At 45.9% G+C, this 24,373-nt stretch overlaps 1 protein-coding gene across 1 annotated transcript; it reads right to left on the bottom strand.

The window, feature by feature from the left end:
• Positions 1–65: 65 nt before the first annotated feature.
• On the bottom strand, positions 66–23,861 carry FANCI (FA complementation group I). Its single transcript, XM_075159560.1, has 37 exons — positions 23,778–23,861; positions 23,563–23,635; positions 22,839–22,969; positions 22,285–22,441; positions 22,146–22,203; positions 21,513–21,554; positions 20,911–21,034; positions 19,917–20,002; positions 19,609–19,741; positions 19,266–19,358; positions 18,640–18,776; positions 17,638–17,818; positions 16,969–17,056; positions 16,278–16,408; positions 15,555–15,625; positions 14,534–14,648; positions 14,036–14,158; positions 12,880–12,948; positions 11,524–11,625; positions 10,538–10,717; positions 10,322–10,443; positions 9,751–9,915; positions 8,837–9,016; positions 7,346–7,509; positions 6,855–6,931; positions 6,282–6,398; positions 5,478–5,529; positions 4,749–4,876; positions 4,547–4,615; positions 4,374–4,461; positions 3,886–4,070; positions 3,190–3,246; positions 3,050–3,109; positions 2,210–2,296; positions 1,090–1,185; positions 307–508; positions 66–97 (listed from the first exon to the last, which is right to left on the bottom strand). The coding sequence occupies exons 1-37, from the start codon at positions 23,859–23,861 to the stop codon at positions 66–68; spliced, it is 4,059 nt and encodes a 1,352-aa protein (XP_075015661.1).
• Positions 23,862–24,373: the final 512 nt, after the last annotated feature.

The raw sequence follows: 24,373 nt of genomic DNA, 5'->3' as shown, positions 1-24,373 counted from the left end.
AACCTGGATGCAAAACCACTTTGCATCATGCTGCAAAGGTCTGATCCTGGCCAGCCAGTAGGTCCTCAGAGGTAATGCTGATAGACCTCTCTGCTTGCTGAGGCAAACAACAAGGTCTTAAGAGCAGTCTCACTTCTGTAAGACCAGAGATACAGACAATTGGTGCATGGAAATAAAGGCCACTCAAGGCAGAGGGCTGGAGTGTAGGGGATGTTAGCCAGATTAACTGTTCACTCCTTCGTCTCAGCTTAGCATTAAAGTGAGGGCTAACCCAGGGCAGACAAACTGTCCTAATTTCACATATACCTGCACAGCTCGCAAACACAGTTGGCCTCAGAAGAGGGGGAAACCTATCGGTAAAAGCAGCTAAATGAGTTCGGACCTGGTCGTTGTCTGGCTCATTTTCAGCATCCTCTGCGTTATGTTCCTGCAACGCGCTGTCTAGCATGGATGCGTTGATGCGGAAGTCCCGGGAGGTGCTTAGCTTCATATATTGCATCAAGTTCACCTGTAGCAACCAAGGTGAAACCAGGGGGAGAGGACATTATGCCATTAGCATCTTAGTTTAGTTTTCTACCCTGCCCAGTCCTTTGCACAGGACTGGGACTGAGTCCATCACAATAATAATGCAGGATTGAAGCAAAAGGTAAGTGAAAAAGCACCTGCCCCCATGCAATCCAGTGGCCCATTTATGTTTTCCTAAAAGCCAAGTGATTGCCAGTTACTCTCACACTCACGTAGGACCTCGTCATGGTACATTTCTCTCCAGCTTATGAAACAGACTGGGAGAGAGGAGAAAAGCTGGCATTAGGTGTGTAAGTAAGTTTCTGCTCAACCAGAAGCCATGTGATGTTAGGTCACAGGCAGTACTGCCATTGACAGCTGCTGGTATCGGCGTGACAGCAATTCAGTGGCATTGGGCCAGGAGCTTGGGCAAAAGCTGAAAGAGGTGCAAGGTCCTTACACCTTCCTAATTTGAGCATTAATAGAGACTTTGAAAGGTGGACCAGCAGTAGCCCTCCACCACGCTACTGATCCCACTGTTCCACTGAGTTCAGGTCACAGAAGAGCTCTGCTTTACATCATTACCTTTGATTTCTTGGAGAGATGGATAAGGAACTTCTCATACTGCTCTATTGAAAAAATCAGGTTTGGGATTGGCTTGGTCTCCCGAAGCACCTTAGCCTGAAATGCAGAAAGGAGTGTGATAGATCAGATTTGGGAGTGAAGAATGACGCTGTAGCATGACGTGAGGACCACAACACTCCCAGTTTAGAGGTGTCTTCAGTAGCCTTGCTCCATACCAGTCCCGCCGCAGCAAGCCTTGTCAGCTTTGTTACTGGTTTTAAATTGACTCCCACGAAGGTTCTGCAGTGAGGCTCTCCTGTGCATTGTTTTGTACTCTGCCTGCAGTCCACAGCCCTGACATGCCTGACAGCCATCAGAGCAAAACTTCCTCTGCTCCAGCTCTGCAAAGGCATCACAAGCATGCGCCTTCCAGGCAACGAGCACACTCTTGTTTCACCACATTTTTGCTTTGTTTATTTACCACCACTGATGTTTGTTCCCCATGGTGAGAGAGCGGTAAAAGGATATGCAGTATTTCAGCCCATTGCCGTACACTCGGGGAACAGCTAGGAAGATCATGCTTGTGGCTTTTAAACCCTTAACATCACAGGAAGGTCTGGGACAACTGACGAGACAGAGGAAATGCTGGCTGGGAGCACAAACAAACGACATAAAAGACCAGGAACCTGCCAGCCTGCTCATTTGCTCCCAGCCAAATCATCCAGTCATTCTCAACTGCCTTACTTTAGTGGAATCCATTTATGTTTAAATGTACTGATAAATTAAGAAACACTTAAAGAGAGTGCAGTATTCGTTCCAATAAATTAGCCCATTTTTGTAATTTCATAGCTTACCCCAAATGATAAACACAAGACACACTATCCAGACTTGACCTTTGTTTAGGCTGCATTTAGTGAAGGTGGCTTTTTGGTGGTGTTTTTTTGGTTGGTTTTTTATTTGTTTGTTTGGGTTTTTTTAGACTTTCCTCTGAAGTTAAGGTAGATTAAGTTTGATTTTTACTTAAAGGCCCAAATGACAATTTGTTACTGGTGATCTATAAGAAGCCACCAGGTAACACAAGCCTTGAGGTATGATCCCAAGTTCAAATATAGCCCATGTTCTAATAGTGAGTCAATCTTACCATGACGGTGGAGATTGCAGCAGCTTCATCCTCTTTCTTCTTCTTTTTCTTCTCTTCTGCAAAGCTTAAGCTCTCACTGTGGATGTTCTGAAGGAGGATGCCAAAAGATGTGGCATTAGAGGGTAAGCAGGGAAGAAAGGCCAGCCAAGTTTGTTCCCCATGGTGACAGAGTGGTAAAAGGACGCTGCTAGGGCCAGCTAACAGCATTACCAGCTAGGTGACAGAAAGGTAGTGATACAAGAAGGATGGAATTGGGGGTAATCTCAAAAAAAGAAGGAAAGAAAAATTAATTTCATAATTTATACATTCAGAAATACATACGTGTGAGAAATCCCCAGGAGCGGTAGCTCTGCACACCACTACCCCTTCCCCAATACGCCATGTCTGTTGTACAATTCCTGTGGTCCTCACTCAAGCGCTCAATTCCTCTCCAAGCAGCTAAATCCCATCTTTGGCACTGCAGTCTTTGGCACCCACATTCCCTTACGCTGTGACGACTGCAGTGTTGTTGACCTTTATTTGCCATTGTGGTTAACATCAGTATTAATCTCATCCAAAAAACCCCACATGAACAGAGGGGGAAGAAAAAAAAAAACCCCAACTAAAAACCAGCTCCGCAAACACTCTTCCTTCCCCGCTCAAGCGGAAATCAGCATGCTCGGTCCCAACGGTGCTGAAATATCTTATACTATTATTTGACATGGTAAAGCTTGAACTATAAGAAACGCATGTCATGTCAAGAAGATTAATAATCCCCAAAGGTGTCCATGTACTGCAGCTGATACACCACTCAGCATCAGATAGACTGACTGTGATTTTGCCGGTTAATTTAGGCCTTACCTGTACATAAGTAATGAATGAGTAACACTGTGGGGTCAAATGGGAACCGGAGAGCTTCACCTGCAAAGAAGTAGAGAGGTTGGTGTTACTCGTAACTCAAGGCAATGAGCCATTTCCTTCAGCAATTCGCTCAGACTCACCAGCTTTTCTAGCCTTCCTGGAATTGTACTCGAGGTGCTGCGGCAAGCTTGGATATACTGCAAGGAAAACATGAGAGAATTTCTTCTAGGTATGCTGTTCCCATCCTGCAACCTGTACTTACAGGCAGGGCTCAAAGCAGCTCATCCAATGGCACAGTGGGGAGGGCAGGATTTGCAAGAACTATCCTCCCCAGTGGCTTGCTATATCCCAAATGCCATGTCTGCATTCCAGAGCTGTGAAAGAGCTCTGGGGTATTCACCACCTTGTCTCAAACCAGCTCCACTGGCCTGTTTTCATGGCCCAGGTCCGATGCTTCAAGCCTTAGATGGGAATGAGTGGCAAGGGCCGGACTGCTGAGCACTGTGAGAACACCGCTAGTGCCGTTCGTTGTGGCACACAGCTGCATACAGAGGAACCTACGAGATACACTGGGAAGAACCACTCCAAGCCACACACGGCCAAATTCAGTTGGAGAGAAGCTTTCCTTTATCTCCACTGGTACAACTACCACTGCTCAGAAAGGTCATGAAATTGAGGGCGTGAAAGCCAACAGAATAAGGACTCAACTCCTGCAAGAGATCAACAGCCCAGTCCTGAGTGTAGCTGCTGCCAGGGGTCACTGTGAGCTTGCTGTAGCAGATGGCGAAAAAGTTTTTAGATCCTAGCCAGCCCACTGTCAGCAGAGCAGCACTCACATGTTTGACGAGGGAGGTGAGAATTGCGTATGTCTTGCTGAGGCTTCTCAGCAGCGTGTCCACACAGCTCCCTGCAGGGAGTGCTGTCTGTACCAGCTCATGATAAACTGTCAGCAGAGTTCCCAGCTGCAGAATTGCACCTTTCTCCAGAGCCTGTGTTTGGTTTGATGCCTGAGAAGAGTCTTCTAGAAGAAAGAGATGAATACCAGTGAATGTTTGTCTAATGAATCCAGTTATGCAGGCGGGAGGCACAAAAGACCACCTTTGTGTCTGGTGCACAAAGCACCAGTGTGGCACAGGGAAAATAATCGCTGTAGGGATTTTGTGACAACACTTTCTACCGTACATTGTTCATGTGGAACCAGCTCAAGGGAGAGTTTAACCTGCCTTCAGATGATGCTGCCTCAAAATCCCAAAATATCTTTTTGTTCTCTATCTTCATCTGTTTGACAAAAGTGTAACAGTAAGAAGAGGACCACTTTTATTACCTGATGTGTCTGATCCCAGACAGGTGAGTTTCTTGATAAGCCAATCCACCTCTTCAAGGACCTTATCCGCCTGACCCAGAACCAGCAGCTAAGACAGAAACACCAATAAACAAAACAGGTTTTTGGAGGAGTTTGGCACAACAGGTTGTTCCGTACACACTATTTTGACTCACACAGACAGTAGGGGCTGCAGTCTTGGCATTCACTATGGCAAAATGGGACCGACTCTCCACTTCTACGTCCTGGTCGGAGCAGAAAAAACAAACGCTGGTGAGTAAAACTTTAGCTGCTGTCACATAGTTTGCGCCAGAGATGCACTCAATTCTGCCCTGACAGCGCTAAGCGATGAGGAGTTAGGCTGCTTCTGCATCATACCTGATCTATGTCTCCCAGGCAAGCGTGGATGTCTTGTGCGAGTTCACGCAGCAGACTGACAGGACTCTTGTACAGAACATGGAGACTGAAGAGCAGAGACAGCAAACCCTTGCAGCAAGCGATATCCTCTGTGGGGAAGGGAAAAGAAAACAACACATTACCAGGTGCAGAGCTCCGCCACCTATTTAGGAATATCAGACATCCAGTGAGGGAAAGTTTCAGATTCAGTATGGATTTAACAGTCTGCATTCCCAGAAACAATACACAGTAGGTGAAAATCCTATCAAAATACTGCAGTTACAAAAGCAGAGTTTACAACTTCGGGCATCACATATAATACTGCAAGGGGAAGTATAGCACACTGGAGCCCTCAGCTCATAGAAAAATGATGACCAGAAGCACTGAGGAAGCGCAATACAAACTCTGGCAAGAGTAATATCTTTCCAGACTATAAATCCAGATTTGAGCAACAGATGTGCTAAATAACAAGGGAGAAAAGTCAAGTAAGTGGCTTTTCTTTCTTCAGCAATGCTAATATTAATAGAGATGGAGTTTCTTCCCTCATACTTCTGCTAATAACCACAATGTCATGGCAATCTGCCACAGAATGGGACCTGAATATATCTGTAACGAAGAGGTAAAAACAGGACAGACAACAGCAGAGCATCTAAGGGTCTAATGTCAGACCTGACACATCACATCTAAACATGCTCCCCAAAGCTTACTTACCGAGAGCATTTTCTTTGCAAATTTTGACTGTCCAAGTCAGGAATTGAAGGAACTGTGTAAGGGGAGAAAAGATATTATGGCTTTGAAACAGAATTCAAAGCACAAAACTAATAACAATAAAAGAAAAAAACCCAAAAACAAACTAAAAAAAAAACAGCAAAGGGAGACCAGCAGAGTCCCCTTCTGGCAGAAAGGCACCCAGCCATGCTCTGCGAAGTTCCAGAAGGGACTCTTAACCTACTAACAAGTGAAAAGCTGAGATCCAGGACAGGGGAATGGCTATACATTCCCTTGGACAGAGTAACAGCTCCATTTAATTTAAGGTAAATGATGACTCCAGACTTCTGGCACACTTTGAGCCTGTAAAAATGGGGCACCTCTAGTCCACTTTAGAAAATGCCTCCTTGCATGGAAGGAATGAGGCACTCAGCCAGTTTGGACTGGTCATAAGTCTGCTGGCCTTTTTTGGCTCTATTCCCATGTGGAAGCCATACCACATCTAGGATCTGTTAGGAGTCCCTGCTTAGGCGAAATCATTCAGACTGCAGGTGCCCAAAGGCAGGATCAGAATGTGCAGGAGTGGGGTGGGAAGACAACTTGTTTTTAACTGTCCTTGCAGGCATTTGACAGGAGTGTGCTTGATAACCTAACAGAACTGTCACTTTGACATGGTGTGGTCTGCAGGAGAAGGCAGAACACGCACACATGTCAAAGTCCTCAGATGTCAACCCAGTCTGATAATCTTCTTCCCACACCTACGGCTACTACACACATCCCTGCCACCCCATGAAGGTTGTGAAGTACCTGCTGAGAGGCCGGATCCAGCAGTTTGGACAAAGTGGAGAGAACTGTGATGAGTGACTGTGTTTCCTTGGAGTTGAAGTCATCTTCAGCACTGCTGAACTGATTCACCAGGGACCTCTGATCATGGGAAGGAAAGAGTGTGCATGCTTGTTGCAGGGCCATTTTAAGAAGCAAATAACCAGAAGCTGCAGCAGATAAAGGAATCAGCAACAAGGAGAATGACACAGAATATAAAAAGAGGACTCTTCTAAAAAGTGAGTGCTGGTTTTTGTTATGAATGCTTACATAGAGGCCCACATATGATTCAGTGTGACTTTTACAATACTCAGGTAAGTTTATGCTGCACTGAAGAACCTTATAGCTCTGTAAATACATGTGCACTTAAATCCAGCTCTGCACAGCGCCCTGAAGAAGCTTTCCTTACGGATCAGAAACTTTTCTGAACTGCCAGCGAATCAGTGTCACGGTGGCTATCACATACTCAATCCTGTGATCAAGTAACAGAGAGCTAGCAGTGTTTTCTGCCAGAATTACCAGTGCTTTGGAACACTTGCAGCACACAGTGGTACTCACCTGAAACTGTCGGATCTGGAAGGCAGCTTTCTCTGTGACATTAATATCCGTTTCTTCTGCGTCACCATCAGTAATATCTGGCAGAGATAGAGAGGTGCAGAAAAAAAGCTAAATGCCACGAGCAGAATACAGGATTTATTTCCAAAGGTGGGAAAGACTGCAACTGCTCACAGCTAGAGGAGGAATACAGACTGCAAAACCGTGGTGAGCACAAAAATGTGTTAAAGGCAAACTTCAAATAGATGAATGCTACATCAGACCCCAACTACCCTCTGCTGACAAACTGAGAGCTCTATAAAAGCAGGTCAAGATATCTCTGGAACTCGCCTCCGGCATGAAAATCAATGCTAGTAAACCCACCTTGTTACTGAAAGTCAAGGACCAGACCCCTCTCTCTACTTATGGATAAAGGGCACTGTGTCCCTACCTGCCCACACATGGGCTGGAACACAAAGCCTGGAAACCAGAGCAGAATTGTACCATGTGCCTACCCAGGGCTTGTAGAAACTGGGGTATCCTGGCAGTGTACAGCTGCTGCACTGTGTTGAAGATCCGCAGCAAACCTTCCAAGCACAGAAGGGAAATGCTTTTGCCTTTCTTCTTCCCTGACTCTTCAACGACAGTGGGAATTGAAGTGTACCTCCAAAGCAGAACCCTAGGGGATGGGAGATGAGTTAAGATCACATGCTCCAATAAAGCTGGCTGCACGGTGCAAGAACTAGAACAGGGCTAATCACAGACTCTGCTCTTAGGATCGTATTTTTAATATAACTAAATTGGAAGGTCTTTTTCCTATAGGAAAGTGGAGGCAGAAGAGATCCATTTTTAAGAAGATCTTGTTTCAATGTCAGCAAAACAGCTACTGCATTCTTCCTGCACAGCTAAATAATTTAATTCTTTGCAGGTGCCAAGGGACCTTCCAATCCCATTTCAAGTCCATCTTTATGCACTCATTTCTTCCACCTGGCTTTCCTTCTGTTTCAGGCTACCCAAACACTGACCACTGGTGTCAAGTCTGTCAGTGACAAAAAGAGCTTTTCTCTTGGCAGTTTGAACCTGTGAAATGTCAGATATCTCTATAGGGCTCTATACAAAAAAAATCAGAAAAGCAAAGGCAGGCAAAGCAAAGTGAAAAGCTTTGAAGAAAGCAAAATTGTTTGGCCCAAAGGAGACTTTTCTGTTTGTAGGCAAACATATTTTTCCTGCTCCCCTAAGCCACTTCTTCCCTTTTTTGTTCCGTCTCCTTTCTTCTCATTAGCTCTGTCGCCTGCACAGATGATCTTATTCTATTTCAATGTCCAATCACGCAAAACATGTAGCTCACATGTAGCCCTAATGATGGCAACAAAAATAGCCTCTATTATTTGGGGCGAGACACAAAACGGGCATTATTCATGGCAGGGGTAATTTGCATTTTGTGCTCTCTGCTGACTGGGATCTGAAAAGACCCCATGCAGATATGACCTAGATCTCAAAAGACATTTAGAGGCTTAACATTCTTGGATTTCCAAAGGATAAGATGCATGAATATCTTCAAGCATCTTGCAAAAGTCCTAAACAAATGTTTTCTAAAGCTTGTGTCCCTCTTACATCTGTTTTATACTGTAGCTAGAAGGGAATTTTAACTTCAGTACATCCCAGAGGCCTCAAGAATCCAGCCTGTAACCATCCTACCTCCTCCGTGACAATGAGCGATGAGCCAAAAGTCAGAAAGAGGCTGAAAATGAGAGTTTGATGGCTTTTGGTTCTTCCAGGCCAAGTACCGTTATTAGAGCTGTATCACTCTGGCACAGAAACTGTAGTGCCTCCACTTGATTTCTCAGGAGCAAAGAAAGGCAATGATCTCAGCCCAGTAATAATAACTGCTTGAAATAGTTATAGTCTGCATTCTTCTTTCAAAACCCTACCTGAGAGAATCAAAAATCCCCAAAACGCATTGCTGCTTTTTAGGGCTGATGTCTTCACATGCCACAGTGACTCACCGTGTGATTTTGCAGAGGTTCTGAAACATCTTCTCAGGATTTTGTCCATCTGGTCCATCAGTTTGTCCTGTCTCCTCCAGCTGCTGCACCTTCTGCAGAGCTACACTGACAGCATAGCGCAGGAACTCTGTGCTGGACCGCAGAACTGCTAGGCTCTGCTCATGGCTTTGGGCATTGTCTCTGAAGAATCAAGAGCACTGTCAGAGAATTGAGGATTCTGAAAAAGCACGGGGATGGCCTACGAGATTTAAAATCTAAATATGCATTTACAAATAATATTACTAGCTGGATTCAGGGTGGAAAAGACCCTTTGTTTTGGTAGCTTGCAGTGAACATTCGGAGGATAGAGTTACCATAGAATCATAGAACAGAATAGCTTGGGATGGAAGGGACCTTTAAAGGCCATCTAGTCCAACCCCCCTGCTGTGGGCAGGGACATCTTCAACTAGATCAGGTTGTCAGAGCCCCGTCCAACCTGACCTTGAATGTTTCCAGGGATGGGGCATCTACCACCTCTCTGGGCAACCTGTGTTCAACCAGCCTTTCCCAATACACTAACAGACATGGTTCGAATTGATATCTGGCTCTGTTCCATAGAGCACTGGAGCTCAAACACTGGAGTTTATTGTCTGGGGAATGGCCCAGGACTGGAAGAGCAAAGACTCTCTGAGGTCTTACAAGTCATAAGCAAGGTCCAGGAAAGCTGGTTTGTCAATACCAGGAGTTGCACAGCTATGGTTCCTGCCTGGACTATGATGCTCTCCAGACAACAAGTGCTGTTACCACACATGCTTTGTACAGAAATGAAAATGCCTGTACTGTGTATGCAATGCACAAGACAGCGAGCACGCAGACACCACAAAAGCAGCTTGTGAAAAGGCCTTAAAGCTTCTCCAGATGTGACAGCTTCTCACCTGAACAGAGCTGTGAGCAGAGTAGACACAAAACCCATGGACAGGAAGCTCCGTGCAGTTTTGTTGCCCAAGGTAGATTTGTTCTTTCCAGCTTTCTCCTTCAGGATTTCAGACAGTTTGTGGTAACATGTAAACAAGCCTAGGACATCCTCAAACTTGTTCTTACTGCAATAAAATAGCAGAAAGCATTAATGGAGAAAATCCAGTCTTATAGTTTCCCATTTGAAGCTTCAGTTGCCAAATTACACAGTGGCACTTTCTAAATGATAAAACCACGATATATGGCATCTCCCCACTTCGCTAACAGTGTACACCTCATCCATTCCCCCTTGACCTGCTCTTCTACAAAACGTCACATCCCATCTCCCACAACACACGACATTCAAAAGGAAGACACTCCCCAAGGTTCTGTGAATGTCTGGGCTACAAGACACACACACTCAGAAAGCATCATTCTGATTCTGTGTTGGCACTATTATCCTGTGCTTGCAATGAGTCTGTGTCCTGTACTCCGAAGAGCTAGGCACAGCATAGCACAGCTAGTGCTGGAGGGTAAGATTTGATGTTTTACCTGAAATTCCCTATGTTGAAATTGTACTCAATCAGGACCTCACAAATTCCCATCACCTGGATAGCATAGATGTTATTCTTTACACCGACACCAGAAGACAGAGAAAAATCTGCTGATTTATCCTAAGAGGTAAAGGAAACAAGTGAAAAATGTTTTCAAAACCTGACAAGAACTCAGTGTCTTCTTCCACTGAGTCAAACAGAAAATCTGATTTACCAGTTCAAAGTCTTCCAACTCGCTCTTGATCATGCGTCGTGTGACAGATTCTAGCATATCTTCAAAGTTTTGCTCAAATCCCACGTCCTCCTCTTCATCGTCATCTTCAGCTCCTTGGCATAGATGCACAGTGCTCTTATACCAGGCGAGGCAGTGTTGGATACAGCAGAGCAGATGGGCCTGAAGGAAGCAGCCACACAGTCACTCAGCCTTCTAGTTGGAGGTCACTGGCAGAAGTGGACACAGGCCAGACCATTATAGTTGGATGCAAAGAGCCATAGCTGCCTTCAGAGGTTCACGTGAGTCTCAAGAACATGCCTCATTCCCAGAATGAGGGGATCTGTAATCCTACACACAGCTACCCAGTTCTAGCTTCAGACAATGTTGTCTGCCTGAACTTGCCTATATGGGATGTAAAGGCTTAACTCCCACTGCTCCCTCAACCGCTGAAGGAGATGGAAAGGGAATTTCTAAAAGGGCTCTCCCTCTAGGTGAAGCGTCTGCTCCTTTCCTGGGTGCGCTACTACAGCACAGCATGGAAACTTCCTTAGGGGAAAACAAAGTGATTAATTTGAATTTGTTCCCTTGGAAATCCAATGAATTGTTGAGGTCTCATCTCCAACAACTTCAAAGGAGCAAAACCAAGGGGCAGATTCTTCCCCCTGCTACACACACACTGCACGACTATTTCATGTGGAATTAAGTTGAAGGAGGAAAAAAAAAACCCAGGGTGAGCTCAACAGAGAATAACGGAACTACGCTGTTCCTAGAGCATTTTTCACACAGGTCCCCAAACCACTTTGCTAGGGAGCTCTGACAGATAGCCTGAGGGAGGGGTGAGATGCCCAGCTCTATTGTCATTAAAAGAATTGCTCCAGGATAGAAGAGGCTGAAGAAACACAAGGTATTCAGCTCATGTAGCAGCATGACTAAAATGCTATGGAGCAGACAAGCTTGCAGCTGTGGCCAGCCACTAGAGCTCTTACCAGTGGTTCCTGCAGAAAGATTTGATCTCCTTGAGCCATAATACATCCCTCAAGTTTCAGTGGAGGCAGGAGGTCTGGCTGGGGCAAGTAATATTGCTTTATCTGTCAGAGAAAACAAGAAATAAAAATAACCAGTTACTTGGTAACTGAGCCTCTTAGGTTATTTGAATACGATAATCTTTGTACTCCACTCTACAGAGCGAAAACTAGCACTATGGTAATGGGACTGTACATGTATGCGAGCCACGTCACCTGCTCTATTAGTAATGAAAATCCCCTCTTGAGTTGCTCATGTACCTCTCAGCCAGGACACGTGACTGCCCTAAAACAAGTTTATCTGACCACTTGCTGTTGTGTTGCCTCAACATGCAACATCACTTGCACTTTACCGGCAGTGCTACCCATTCTTTAAACAGCGAGGAAAAGTAACTGCTTCTGCTGCCCGTCACCCGTACTGAATGCTTGGCCCTGTTATGGCATCCAGCTCCTGGCCTAAGGGTGCGGACAGTTATGGAGGCTACACTTGGCACTAAAACAAATCCATGAGAGACCATGCTTGCACCAGTTCCTGGCTGTTTGGCAAACCACAGGAAGGAGATATGCTCTGAGTACTGATATAGGATCAGAACCGAATAGGGAAAGTTATATATATATAATGATGCTATAAAATTTTGTACATTTACTCCAAGTTGCCATTAAGTGCCCTCTGCTACCCAAAAGCTGCCTTGGCTCGGTTCATACTCCCTTCTCAGACCCTATACCGTCATGGGAAAGCTGGAATTAGTCAGCATGAACTCTACGGATGATTAAAGAGAAGAAAATTACTTGTTTCAAAGAAAGCACAGCCTGTCCAATGGATTGAGGAAATGTGATTGTCTTGTTGCCATGAGCAACACTGTTGGGGGATGAGTTAATCCTCCTAAATCCTACATGGACTTGGGTATTCTCCTGATGGGAGGACAGCAATAATAATTACTGTGTCAGCACACATCCTTGGAGAAGTATGGGAGAGTAACTGCTGTGCAGTGCTGAGGAACAGGGAGTGCACAAAGCACTTCTCTGGGCATCACACTTCTCACAGCACCTCAGAACTGAAAGGTTGGAAAGGGCTCCAAGCGATCCTTTCTCTTCCACCCTGTGACAGGATATAAACCAGTCTCCAGACGTTTACCTAGCCTGCTCTCTCAATATAGCAGGGATTTGAACACCTCCTTAGAGAAGTGCCGCAGCACTTAAACATGTTTCCAGTGTAAGGGAGAACTATTTTCCCAATATTTAACCTGAATTGCTTGCTATATTGGTTGCAGTGCAGAATTCTTAGGGTCTCTGCAGCCATGCCACAGAGCAGTACTTTACCTGGGACAACAGTGTTTCCATTATAGAGCTGGCCAGCTGGGAGTTCCTGCGAAGGACATCATAAAATCCCTGAAGACAGGAAGGAAGGACAAGTTGGCTTACACAACAAAGAAAGTGAACCACATGCATAATAAGTTGGTGTCATACGACAGCAACGACCCTTCGGCACCACAAGGAACCATGAGGAAGTAACAATGTGCTCAGTGTAAAACCCCATACCTGGCAAAGCAAAGGCACCACAGAAAGAAGGTATGAATCAGAAAGGGTATGAATTTCCTCACAGGGGCCCTCTCACAAGCTGTATCTCCCTAGCAGTGGTGGCATCAAGCCCAGAGTGACTTTCACTGCTATTTAACACTAGCACTAGATCCAACTTCAAACTGTGAAATCCTGCTTCAGAGGCAAAACAAGCCAGTGGGGAAACTGTGGGAGGCAAAAAATCCTTCAGAGAAAACTCAGTGGATGGATAAAGCAAGCACAAGTCTTATGGCGACATTGACGAACACACCCAAAACTTGCAGCTCACCAAAGGTCAGTCCAACCAAGTCAAGAAGGAAACAAAATCCCTGACCTGAAGTTTTCCTTTTCTCTAGCTAGTACCCCATGGTTGTGTCAGGACCCAAAAATGGCTCTCTATATTAGGCCATTTGCCAAAAGAAATCTAAGGGGCAGACAAGCCTTTCTAGAAAGTTGCAAAAGGAAGAGGAGAAAAGACAGATCCTTGATGCAGTCTCTAATGAAGTTTCCCCATGCTCTCCAGTCAGGGTTTTCTTTGGAGCCCATGATCAACTCCCAGCAACACTGCTTCTACCCAGTGCCTGTTATAACACTACTCCCACTGGGCATCAAACATGCTTCCCATTTCCTAGGTCACACCACAGGAAGAGACACTGATGCATTTTTGCTCTCAGGCAATGTATGAGATAAGGGAGATACATCAATCTGTCTTTGGGCTTATAATGGTCCAAAATAAAAAGAAGCAGGATGATTGAAAAAACAATATAGTCCTTGGTACCTGTGTCCCATGAAGAACATAACTGAGATGATAGGTTGTTTTCCACAATAACGTGATCATTATTTACCTGGAGCTACAGTAGAACCAGACTACAGAAGAGCTAGTGGCTGTTTAAAAGGAGATTGAAGAAACCGTGTTTACCTCGTATAACATGAGTCGAACATCCGCTTGCTGGCTCAAGCATCGCCTCAGGCTGCCCAGGATTTCAAGGCAGAAGGCCTCATTAGCTGCAGAATTATAGCAGGCATGAACATCTGCCTGGACCTGAGAGGGAATATTAGTCACGTTATACTGGTTACAATTCTCAAGAATCACAACACAGAAGCAAGGTGATAAGGGGCCTGGCCCCTAAACAATCACTGAAATAGTCCTTAGCGTGCTGCCAAGGTTCCTTATCATCATCATGGAGTAGTGTAAATGCTTCCCAGAATACTGGTGCTGTAAGAGAGAATGACTCTGAAAAGCAACATCCCTAGGCCAGCTTATCTTTGCACATTGCATTTCCCACAGCTTTCTTTCCAGGACTAATCCTTACTGAAGTTACATTTCCATTTTCGGGAAACACTCCACTCTCGAGTTGTTTCAAACAATGCGTATTAGACATGAGACTACCTCATAGGACTGCAGAACAGCTCTTACCTGAGTGGCACCAATGGCCTGGCTGCACTGGGAAGAGGACAAGCTGCCCAGAACCTTAAAATTTCTTAAGAGAAGCAAAAAGCCAGCAACCGCAGCTTTACGAGCATCGAGCTGCCTGTGAGTCAGGGGGAAAAAAGAGACGCATAAGGAAAAATGGAAGCAAGAAGCTCAGAAGTAAATACAAGATCAACTCAGCAATGAAAAAGGATCCATAAAAACAGAGTGACTGGGCCCAGCGGAACTGTATTCCCAAGAGGGCTGCACAGTCCCAAGTAGTTAAGAACTTGGCAGTTTGCTGGGAACTCCCTTGCTCTACACTTTACAACATTCAATTTCCTTTCTGCCCTTGCAATGCTCACACTGAGGGAGAGCCTCAGGCCAAGACCCAAGCATTAAATGTCCCCTGAAAACTGGAATGGGAGAGTCTCACAGCGCTCAGAGTTGGAAAAATCCTCACAAAAACCTGGTGTTTTGCTTTGCTCACTACAACCCCAGGTCTTTCCCAAGACCAAGTCCCTTGCCTTGAATAGTAATCCTAAATTATGAATTCTGCCACTGCCCAACAAAATCCAGTCTACGATCACAGCATTATGAAGACAGCAGGATGGTTTGCTCAAAGCATTACCAAAACAACAAGCCTGCTTCTTTACCACCTTGTAAGGGATCAGAGGGAAGACTGCAGCTCAGCATTCTGATCAGTAGTTCCTTCCAGATTCTCCCTAGCACCTGGATGTACTCAACTCTGTAGACACACATTGGAATTGGTTTTAATTTTGCCTACTTATTTGGAGTTCCCAATAGCTTTCTGAATTTCCAAAGCCCATTCAGTTGAGGGTTGGGATTTGTGTCTCAGTTCAGTAGAGCTGTGACTGTATTACAGTCCTAGGCTAAAGGGGTAGGAGTTGTCACCATCTAGTTAGTTATGGGAAGACACTTAGCCAAAACAAACAAAAAATACTTCTGCTCCAAAAACATAAATGAGTTGTAGAAATCTTTTCAAAGAATCCCCTTCCCAGCTTACCTGGAAAAGATAGCTTTTTGGAGAACAAGTATCAGGGAGTCCCTCACTGACATGCTGACTTTGAGCAGAGGCTGGAAAGGAAGATATACTTTGGAGAGAAAAGCACTAAGGCATGCCAAGCCCTTGGGGCATATGAGCTCATCTTCCTCAGGCCCATCTGGTCCTGCATTTCCAATACTGTCATCAGGACAGTACAGTAGGAAACATTTTAAAACAATATAAAATTAAACCCAGAGAGCTGTAGCAGTGAGACACCTTAGCAGATTAGTGAGGACACAGTGCAAGGGTTTGGGAAAAGAACTGTTATCCCCAGACTGGACGAAACAGGTAAAAGTTTAACGCCAGGGCAGTATCTCAGCCCAGGCAAAGAGAAATACTGACAAGGAGCTTGGAAGGGGAAAAATCAATGTGACAGCTACAGCTGTTCAGCTAAACACTGTATACTTAGTTTTCTACAGTGTGCAGCATCTGGGCATCTTCCAGATGAAAGGTCAGCACAGAGCAGTTTCGGTACCATGCCAGACCGCACCATATGCATTTTGCTAGAGGCTACCTGCAAATCCATGCTTGAAGAACAGTTCCATGCTACACCGAACAACCTACAGCAGAGTATGAAGGTTTATTTTATGAGGAGGGTTATTAGATCATGCATATAATTGTGGCCTAGAGCTGTCACTGGATCTAAACTAGCAAGGATATTCATGGAGAAATGCAAAGCTTTACCTGTACTGCCCGGAGGAGCCCTTGCACCGTGTCAATGGGCAGAAAGGACAAATTGTCAAAGGTCTCTGTGACTTTGGAGGATGAAGTCTGAAGCACAAGAGGAGCAGACACAACAATATTGGACAGCAAGTCTGAAAAATAAAAGGACAAAAAGAGCAGCTGCTGCCAAGGGGCCAGAAAAGTCTGAGCAAAAGATGTCTACAGAGCTTACAGTTACAGAATAATCAAAGCCCTTCCATTACATGGAGAGATAGTGATAGGATGAGCATCAAAAATCTGAGCTCTGCTGCAGGCACAAAGTGTAAAACACTCACAACCTGGCTGCAGGGCCTCACCCCACCAGAGGGCACTGAGGTATAAGAGAAGAGGCCGCAGCATAGGCATCTCAGCAGTACCAGTGATTCCCAAGCACTTGCTCAAGGACAAGGATGAAGGCAAGGCTAGGAACGTGTAACAAGTTACTGACTGATGGGATACCATCTTCCTGTGCGTCAGCTGTTCCATGGCAACTGCCTGCAAACATGTTTTCACCTGTGATGAATACAAGGTAATCTGATGCAGCTGACACCTCAGTAAGAGGGGAAGGAACAACTGATTTTCTTGGCTTCAGGCCACTTCAGCAGGAACTTGTTCTGAGAAGCTATGTTCTGAGTGTCCACAGAGCAGGACACATTTCTCTCTTTCCTGTTACCTATGAAGTGGCTGATAGGAGACGCTGCTTTTGTGAGGACTCTGTTCAGGACCTGCTCAAGAATCTCACTTCTGATGGGCTCATGAACCTGAAATGAGAAAGAATAATAAATAAAAATCAAAACCTACATAAATTTAAGATATTCCTGTACATCAGAGCACAGGCATTGTGCAGTACAAAGCAAATCCAGAGCTGAAAGGTAAGCTGGGACTGGTTGCCAGAAGTCCCCTTTCAGCTAAATTCACACAGACCGATTCAGATTTCATCCCAGTCCAATCGGAACCAGTACAGCAGAGAGACACACACAGTACACTCGGAACATAATGGGTCAAATGGTCTGTGGGATGCAAATTTACCACTTCAGTAATGATGCTGATTTCAATCCCACCTCTGTCAGATTTTCTTTGTACCTCTGAATTTCTCTACCTTCTCTGCAGTTTCTTGGAAACTGTAATAGGGATTACACAAGTATGGTGGTAGTTGGAAGAGATTAGGATTAGGACTTTATGAAGATGACCTCTTCCAGCTGGACAGGGACAAATAGGAGAATAAATCTAGTATTTTTTGTAAAACACTCATGAGGGATACAGCAGGCAAGGTTTTGACACCATTTACCATGACAGAATAAGAACAGAGTTCCCTTTCCCCCACAAAAAAACCATACGCTACCTTAAATGTTTCCAGCAGAATACTCGCTCCCAGTCTGCAAGCCTGCTGGGCTGGCATTTTTGAAAGGCCGTAACTGGTATCAGCAGCTTTTCCTCCAAAAGGCTTTTTTGGTTCATACGATTCCATTAGGCTGAAGCCAAGATCCACCAGACCCTGAGTAACGTGGTCCCAGCCAAACGCACTGAAGAAAACATTAAACAGATCAGGAAAGAACAACTTAGTCACAGAAAAGGTTTAGATTACAGTGGTCTAAAGTAAAATCTTTCACAGTCATTCCAGGGTCCAAAGCAGCAGTGAGAGATGCTTGATCACGCCAGGGAAGATGCATCCCTCACAACCCCATAACTGTCTTTAGGCTGAGGGGCAGGTGCTCAGCACAACTCGTCTTGCAGTCCTGGCTCTCCAGCCATCAGACTTCCTTTCCAGTCCAAAGGTTTCCTCGCTATGGGGAATGACGTGCACTCAGGTCTGATCTGAACGCGACAGTAGGCTACAGTCAGGATGCACAAATATCCTACTGATCCTAAGATCTTCAGGTCAGAGAGGAAGACAGAAGAGGAATGCCTCACGTCAAACTAAAGGACAGCTGGTGACAGATCACAGAGCTATCCCACAGGATGATTAAAGGACTAATCATGTGGGGGAAGAAAATAGTGAACTTATCGCTCATCCCTTGATCAGAACACAAACTACAGCCAGCAGCATGACTCATGCCATCAGCTGCTTTACCAGTAAGAAAGAGATAGGTCCTGGTCAGTTTAGTCCTTTGTACCACCAGATGCTGAGATTTGAGGTAGAGGGGGCAGATTTATAGAGCTGCATTTTGTAGCCTTTTTTTTTAATTCACCAATATAAAACTGGGATAAAAATTTTGGATTTTGACACTGTTCCCTGCTGGCACTTAGTCAGCAGTATTTAGCACCCCACAGCATTCTAGCGAGGCTGAAACTCTCCCCCTCCCAAAGCCCATTGAGCATTTTGCAACACATGGCAACAACTCACCTATTTTTCACCACTTCCAGAATTACAGCAGTTATATCATATTGTTGAGGAAACAAATCCTGCAGAAACTTGGAGGCCTGAAGGAACTGCAGGTCCTTGCAGCTTCTTGTGATTGATGTTTTCAAGAAATCAAATATCTGGAACATAAAGTCATTGAGTGTGAGGAAATGATCTTTGAAATGGGACCTGTATGGTCTTGGGTATGTTCCAGTAAGAGCACCAGCCAGAGCACAAGTTCCAGTACAGTCTGCCAAAAATCTTAACTCAGTTCTTTCTCAGGACAAATACACCAACCTCATTAAGTGCCTCAAGGAGGGTAACTTGCTGCCAGATGCTCTTCAGGTGGCTACCACAGAGCCAAAACATTAAAAAAAGAAGACATTGCTTTTCTTCTAATCCTAAAATACCAACCCACAGCAATCACAACTCTGGAAAATTCTGATATTGCTCTGGGGTCTTTTATAGTGTTCAATAAACTGCAGCATACCAATGATCTAACTGCCTCCCCACGAGCATCCTGAATTTAAGCCTAATTCTGATGGGACTATGACCTAACCATGCTTCCTTTCCTTTACAAGGACTTCAGTGTATATGCCCATGGAAGTTCTCTGCAATCACCCACATACCTGCTCTTGCAGCCTGTGTTTTACTGCAACCGATAGCAGAAGAGCCACGCTGAAGGGACACAGGGCTTTACCAGGGTCCTTCTGTTGCTCAGTCTAGAAAACAGCAAGCAACAGTCAGAAAGCTGCAGCATCCGGCAAGTTCAGGGAAGCTATCAGGCCCATATCACACTGCTGTTGTGGTATAGAAAGGGACACGTCTCTTCAAATGTATCATAGCACTTGTTAAAGTGAACATGACTGCGATCATAAAAATTGTTAGATCCCTTCTACAGATAACGAATTAAGTTTTAAAAACCGTGCTTCAACACCTTCAAGAACAGTGCCTGCTCCATCTTTGTTGTACCTTTAGATGTCTGATTAGTTCCTCGCCTAGGTCCTGATCCAGGTTGATAACAGAAACAATATGGAGAATAACAGTGCCTTCCACATGGCGGAGCTGGTCTAGGGGCATTGTGGCTACCTCAAGGTCCACTGATCTGTAAGTTTGATCAGAAAAAAACAAGCCATCCAAAGCCGTAAATCATTTCTTATGTATCAAGGAGAACGTACTGGTACAAGGTGTAACAATTCAAATTCAAAGAGCCCTGTGCAGGACAACGGTGACTACAAATACCCAGGTAGTAAAGAAAGGGGATGACATAGAGAACTTACTGTGGAACCCTCTGTTCTTCCCTTTGTCTCTTATCCAATTGATTGAAAAAAACGATGATTCCTTCTAAAACAGTCTTCTTACTGCCCTGCAAGGCAGGACATTACATTAAGCCACTGTAGGGTCTGCAGCATCCCAGAGAACTACACTCTATTCCCACACCAATTACAAATGTCATGGTATCCTTCATTTCCCTTCATAAATCACTGAGGTGGGGGAGGGCTCCCGTGCGGCTCATTTCCAGATGAAGTGACTCTGGTTTAGTTTGCATATTACTTTGACCGCACTTATTGAACAGTTGGAAGAAGCTGAAGCTCTCAGTTGTTTTTTTTTCAAAGTTATTATTAATTAGAAGGGATCCTTTATGTTATAATCAATTAGGGAGGCTTTCAAACTCCTAACTTTAAATCTAACATTATATTTTGGCCAGTGGACCCAAACGACCTCCTGTAACACACATGTAATTTTTCTTTGACTGGATCATTTTGGCATTGACTCGGTCACAAATGAAGCAAGCAAAAAAGCCAATCACCCTGTCAAAAGGCAGAGATGTCATTGGCAGCCTCTGCTTGCAGGAAAAGCACAAGAGATGAGACATTGCCAGTACAAGTCAGACTACAACCCAGAAGACAGTCATACTGCATGAGCTATTATTATAACATGCAGACCAGAGAGTGATCAAAACCACACTTAAGAACACTGAAAAAACCCAATCCTCTGTCTGCTAGGTCTGTGCTCATCCCTTATTTCCCAAAGGCTTCCTTCTTTCCCCACAAGGAAGATCAAGACTGTATCTTTCTCTGCGCAGTCAGCTTCTTCAGGCTAGAGGGAGTTAGAGAAAAAAAACCCTACTGATGTCCTGCTATGTCCTGCTCCCCACAGCTCAGTTTGGGAACAATCACAATCCTCACCAAAATCCAACCTATAGCTCATCCTGTACATATTTTTTTCTCATGGTATATGCTTAGGGGGAGGCCAGCTCCCATGAGCTTTTACCTTTGCAGAAAGCAGCAGCAGCTGATAGACCAGAGGGGGAATTTCCTGCAGGTCTAATTTGGAGAACATCCTAAGGACCTTTTCCACCACAAACTGCAGCTCCTCTCCCGATAGGGGAATATCCCTGTTGAATCAAAGATGCAGCCTAATCATTTTCACTAATTTCCTTCAGAATCCCACAGCAGAGTCAACCCATAACTAGACAGAGGGTCCTAATGTACAGACAGGCAGCGAATGCTCCCAAAGTCCTCACCAGAAGCAGTTGCCACATCCTACCACTGTCCCAGAATACTCTTCAACCTTCGGTGCTTAGATCTCATTCACATTATGCTTGTTCATTAATGTATTGTTAATTTGCCAAGGCTCACTCACACATGGAATAAAAACCACAATGCCATGCCCAGTCTCTGAGGCATGCCTGCCCAGCTGTTTTTTGTATCCAAATGGATCTGATGCGGATGTTCATCGACTCAACCATCCACAGGGCTGTGATTAGTATGGTCAGACCTACTATTTGTACTTGCCCCAAACTACATGTGAAATAGGCTGTGTGCATGACTGCAGCACAAGAAAGCGTTGATGTTGAAGGTAAAAGGAATTACCTGAACATGTTGGCAAGATGTATTACGCTCCGAGGATCCCACCTGGTAAAACAAAAATGTGTTGGAAAATTGAAAGCAAGCAGAATTGTTGTTTATCCCTTCCCTCCTCATACACAATTATTCAATGTCACCATTTCCCTGTCATGTTCTGATATAAGATTAAAAGTCAAATTTCCACCAGAAGTCATCACCAGCACCCTAACCACCCTGACTCAGAACATCTCAAACTGTCCCCGTCCCCAAAATAACAAATAACCAAGAAAGGAATAAAAACAAGTGCTTCCTGAGACCAATTCACGCAACACTATTACAAGATCTGGGAACAGGGTGTTGCCTTGCCTTCCCAGCTGGAGAAGACACTGTCACGGAGGGCACAGATTCAAAGATGATAGAACAGGACACAGTCGGTGAGCTCTAGCTCATCATGATGTCTTTTTCAAAGCACAACATGAAACACACTGTTTTGCCATGTAACTAAGAGGATGTTGGGGCTACAGACACACTTAGCAACTGCAGATTTAGCTCCCACTGTACCTGTAGGGTATCACAGGGAATTCTGTAAAAGGCCCAAATAGGCACTGACTGATCTTTAAATGGAATAAAGCATGGTGGAGCTGACAGAGATGTACGTACTTGCTGGAGCAGAGGGTATTTATCAGCTGTTTCTTAAACTCTTCCCCGTTCAGTTCACCTGAGAAAGCAAAAGCTTTTTTAGGAGCCGATTCCAGAGGATGGGAGGACAGGCCGGGGAGAAGGAACTGAGAGGGGTTACCTTTCCCATAAGCCAGACTCTCCTTCAAACCGGCCAATGCAGTGAGAACAGTGGAAAACAACTCCAAGGACTTCCCGTTAGACAGGCTGCCGCCTTTAATAACATCAACAAACAGGGTGGCAAGCTCAGCCAACGCATGGCCTGGCAGCTGGCGAGCCTGGGAGAAGATACAACATGAAAGAGCCTGAGGCAGCGCACAGAGAATTCCACATACACATCCAAACCGTCACCAGAAACCAGCAAAGGACAACAGTTCTTACACTGAAATATTCCCCTAAAAGGGGAATTCACCCCCAAGACTGTTATACTGTCATTTACAGAGCAGTAAATCAAGTTGAGGTAATTATAGGTTTGGAGTTTCGAGTCTAAGTATAATTATCCAAAGATAACCACATTTACACACACAGCAAATTCCAACACCAGCTAACTTAGTCCAGGGCAGATCCACGGAAAGGACACAACTCATTTTCCTAGCGGCCTGGTGAAGCATCTCAATCTACATACGAAATGATACCCAGCAGACCCCAGGAAAGCCAGCCCAAAGGAGCTTCTACCTCCAGCATCAGCAGTCCTATGATTTCAGACACCTTGCCCAAATGCAGGTCCCCTGACTCCACTAGCGGGACGCAGTGCTTGTAAACCTGAAGCCTCCTGAGAACACCACTTCGCTGGGAACAAGGGGAGCCTTATAACGAGAAAATAAAGAAAACAAAAAAAAGGAAAAAAGTTATGCAAGTAACAAGAAGTTGCTAAACAACAGGAAATTAGCAGGGCTAAACTGTCACCTGACTGCAACTCTCCATTTTATCTACCTGACAAAAGAGATAAAAACCACAGCACAGGAAATGAGAACCTCTTGGATAAAATAGTTGAAGCACTCAACCCTGTTATCACCCCTGTGGTTCACTCAACCTGCTGCCCGAGATCAGGAAGTGTCAAAATGCTGAGAAGAATCAGCTTGGCAATTAAGCTTCAGCTGGCCAGCTCAGTTCTACTCCAAGGTACCTAAGGGCTCCCAAAAGTAAAGCCCACTTACAACAGGTTCATTACAAATATATTATTCGTTTTCCTATTTCCCGTATCTATTTTTGGATGTCCCGTTTCCCTGTGACAGCCCTGACTAGCTGGTTCTTACCACAAGTGACACTTCCTTGTGCTGCCGACCACTTGTTTAACCCAGCCAGCCTGTAACCCACCGGCTCATCGGCAATCAGCAGGGCTGGGGCCACAGTCCCCCTCCCCACCCACCCCCCAAAGCGCAGCTCAGAGATCACCCACCTTTGAAGATCCCTCTCAGCAACGCTGCCGTCTCCCTCCCCTTCAGGGCCTGCCTTGTCACCATATCGCCCAGCTGCAACGAGAAGGGGACGCTGTGAGCTGCCCTTCACCCAAGGCCTCTCGAGGAGAAGCCGCCCCCCGCGCCTGACAGGGCCCGGCAGCGCACACCCCCCGCTCCCCGCACACAGGGCCCAGCCCGCGGGGCACCCTCGCACCTCGCCCTCCCCCAGGCTCTGCAGGGCCTCCTGGAGCCGCTCGGGGCCCTCCTCGGCCGCCAGCGCCAGGATGCGCTGGGCCATGGGGCCGCGGAGGCGCCCGGCTCGGCCGGGGACGCGCTGCCGGCGGCCGCCGCCCCCCGGGCCTCAGCTCCGTCACCCCGAAATTCCCGCCCGGAAGTGCCCGCCCGTCACCCGGGCAACAGCTCCCGCCCCCGAGCGCTCACTTCCCTTCCCCGCCACCTCCCGCCTCCCCCGGCCGCCCTGAAGACCGCGGGTTCGAGTCCCGCGGGGTGCAGGCAGCGTGGGGTGCAGGCATGTGGGCTGCAGGGTAGCGTGGGGTGCCGGCAGCGTGGGGTGCAGGGCGGTGTGGGGTGCAGGCACATGGGGTGCAGGTCGGTGTGGGGTGCAGAGTGCCCGTGGGGTACAGGTCAGGGTGGGGTGCAGGTCAGGGTGGGGTGCAGGCACATGGGGTGCAGGTCGGCGTGGGGTACAGAGTGGTGTGGGGTGTAGGTCGGGGTGGGGTGCAGAGTGGTGTGGGGTGCAGGCAGTGTGGGGTGCACACACGTGGGGTGCAGCGTAGTGTGGGGTACAGG

The sequence above is a fragment of the Calonectris borealis genome, chromosome 11 (genome assembly GCF_964195595.1).
Source record: "Calonectris borealis chromosome 11, bCalBor7.hap1.2, whole genome shotgun sequence".
Lineage (NCBI taxonomy): Eukaryota > Metazoa > Chordata > Aves > Procellariiformes > Procellariidae > Calonectris > Calonectris borealis.
Note: the sequence above shows the minus strand (reverse complement) of the source record. Positions and strands in the feature narration are given on the sequence as shown.

Coding starts and splice junctions, on each gene's coding strand:
- FANCI (XM_075159560.1), bottom strand. CDS start 23,861: ATGGCCCAGCGCATCCTGGCGCTGGCGGCCGAGGAGGGCCCCGAGCGG. Junction 21,035..21,512: donor CATCTTGCCAACATGTTCAG/GTAATTCCTTTT, acceptor TTGATTCAACAG/GGATATTCCCCTATCGGGAG. Junction 7,510..8,836: donor AACCTCTGCAAAATCACACG/GTGAGTCACTGT, acceptor CCCATCCCCTAG/GGTTCTGCTTTGGAGGTACA.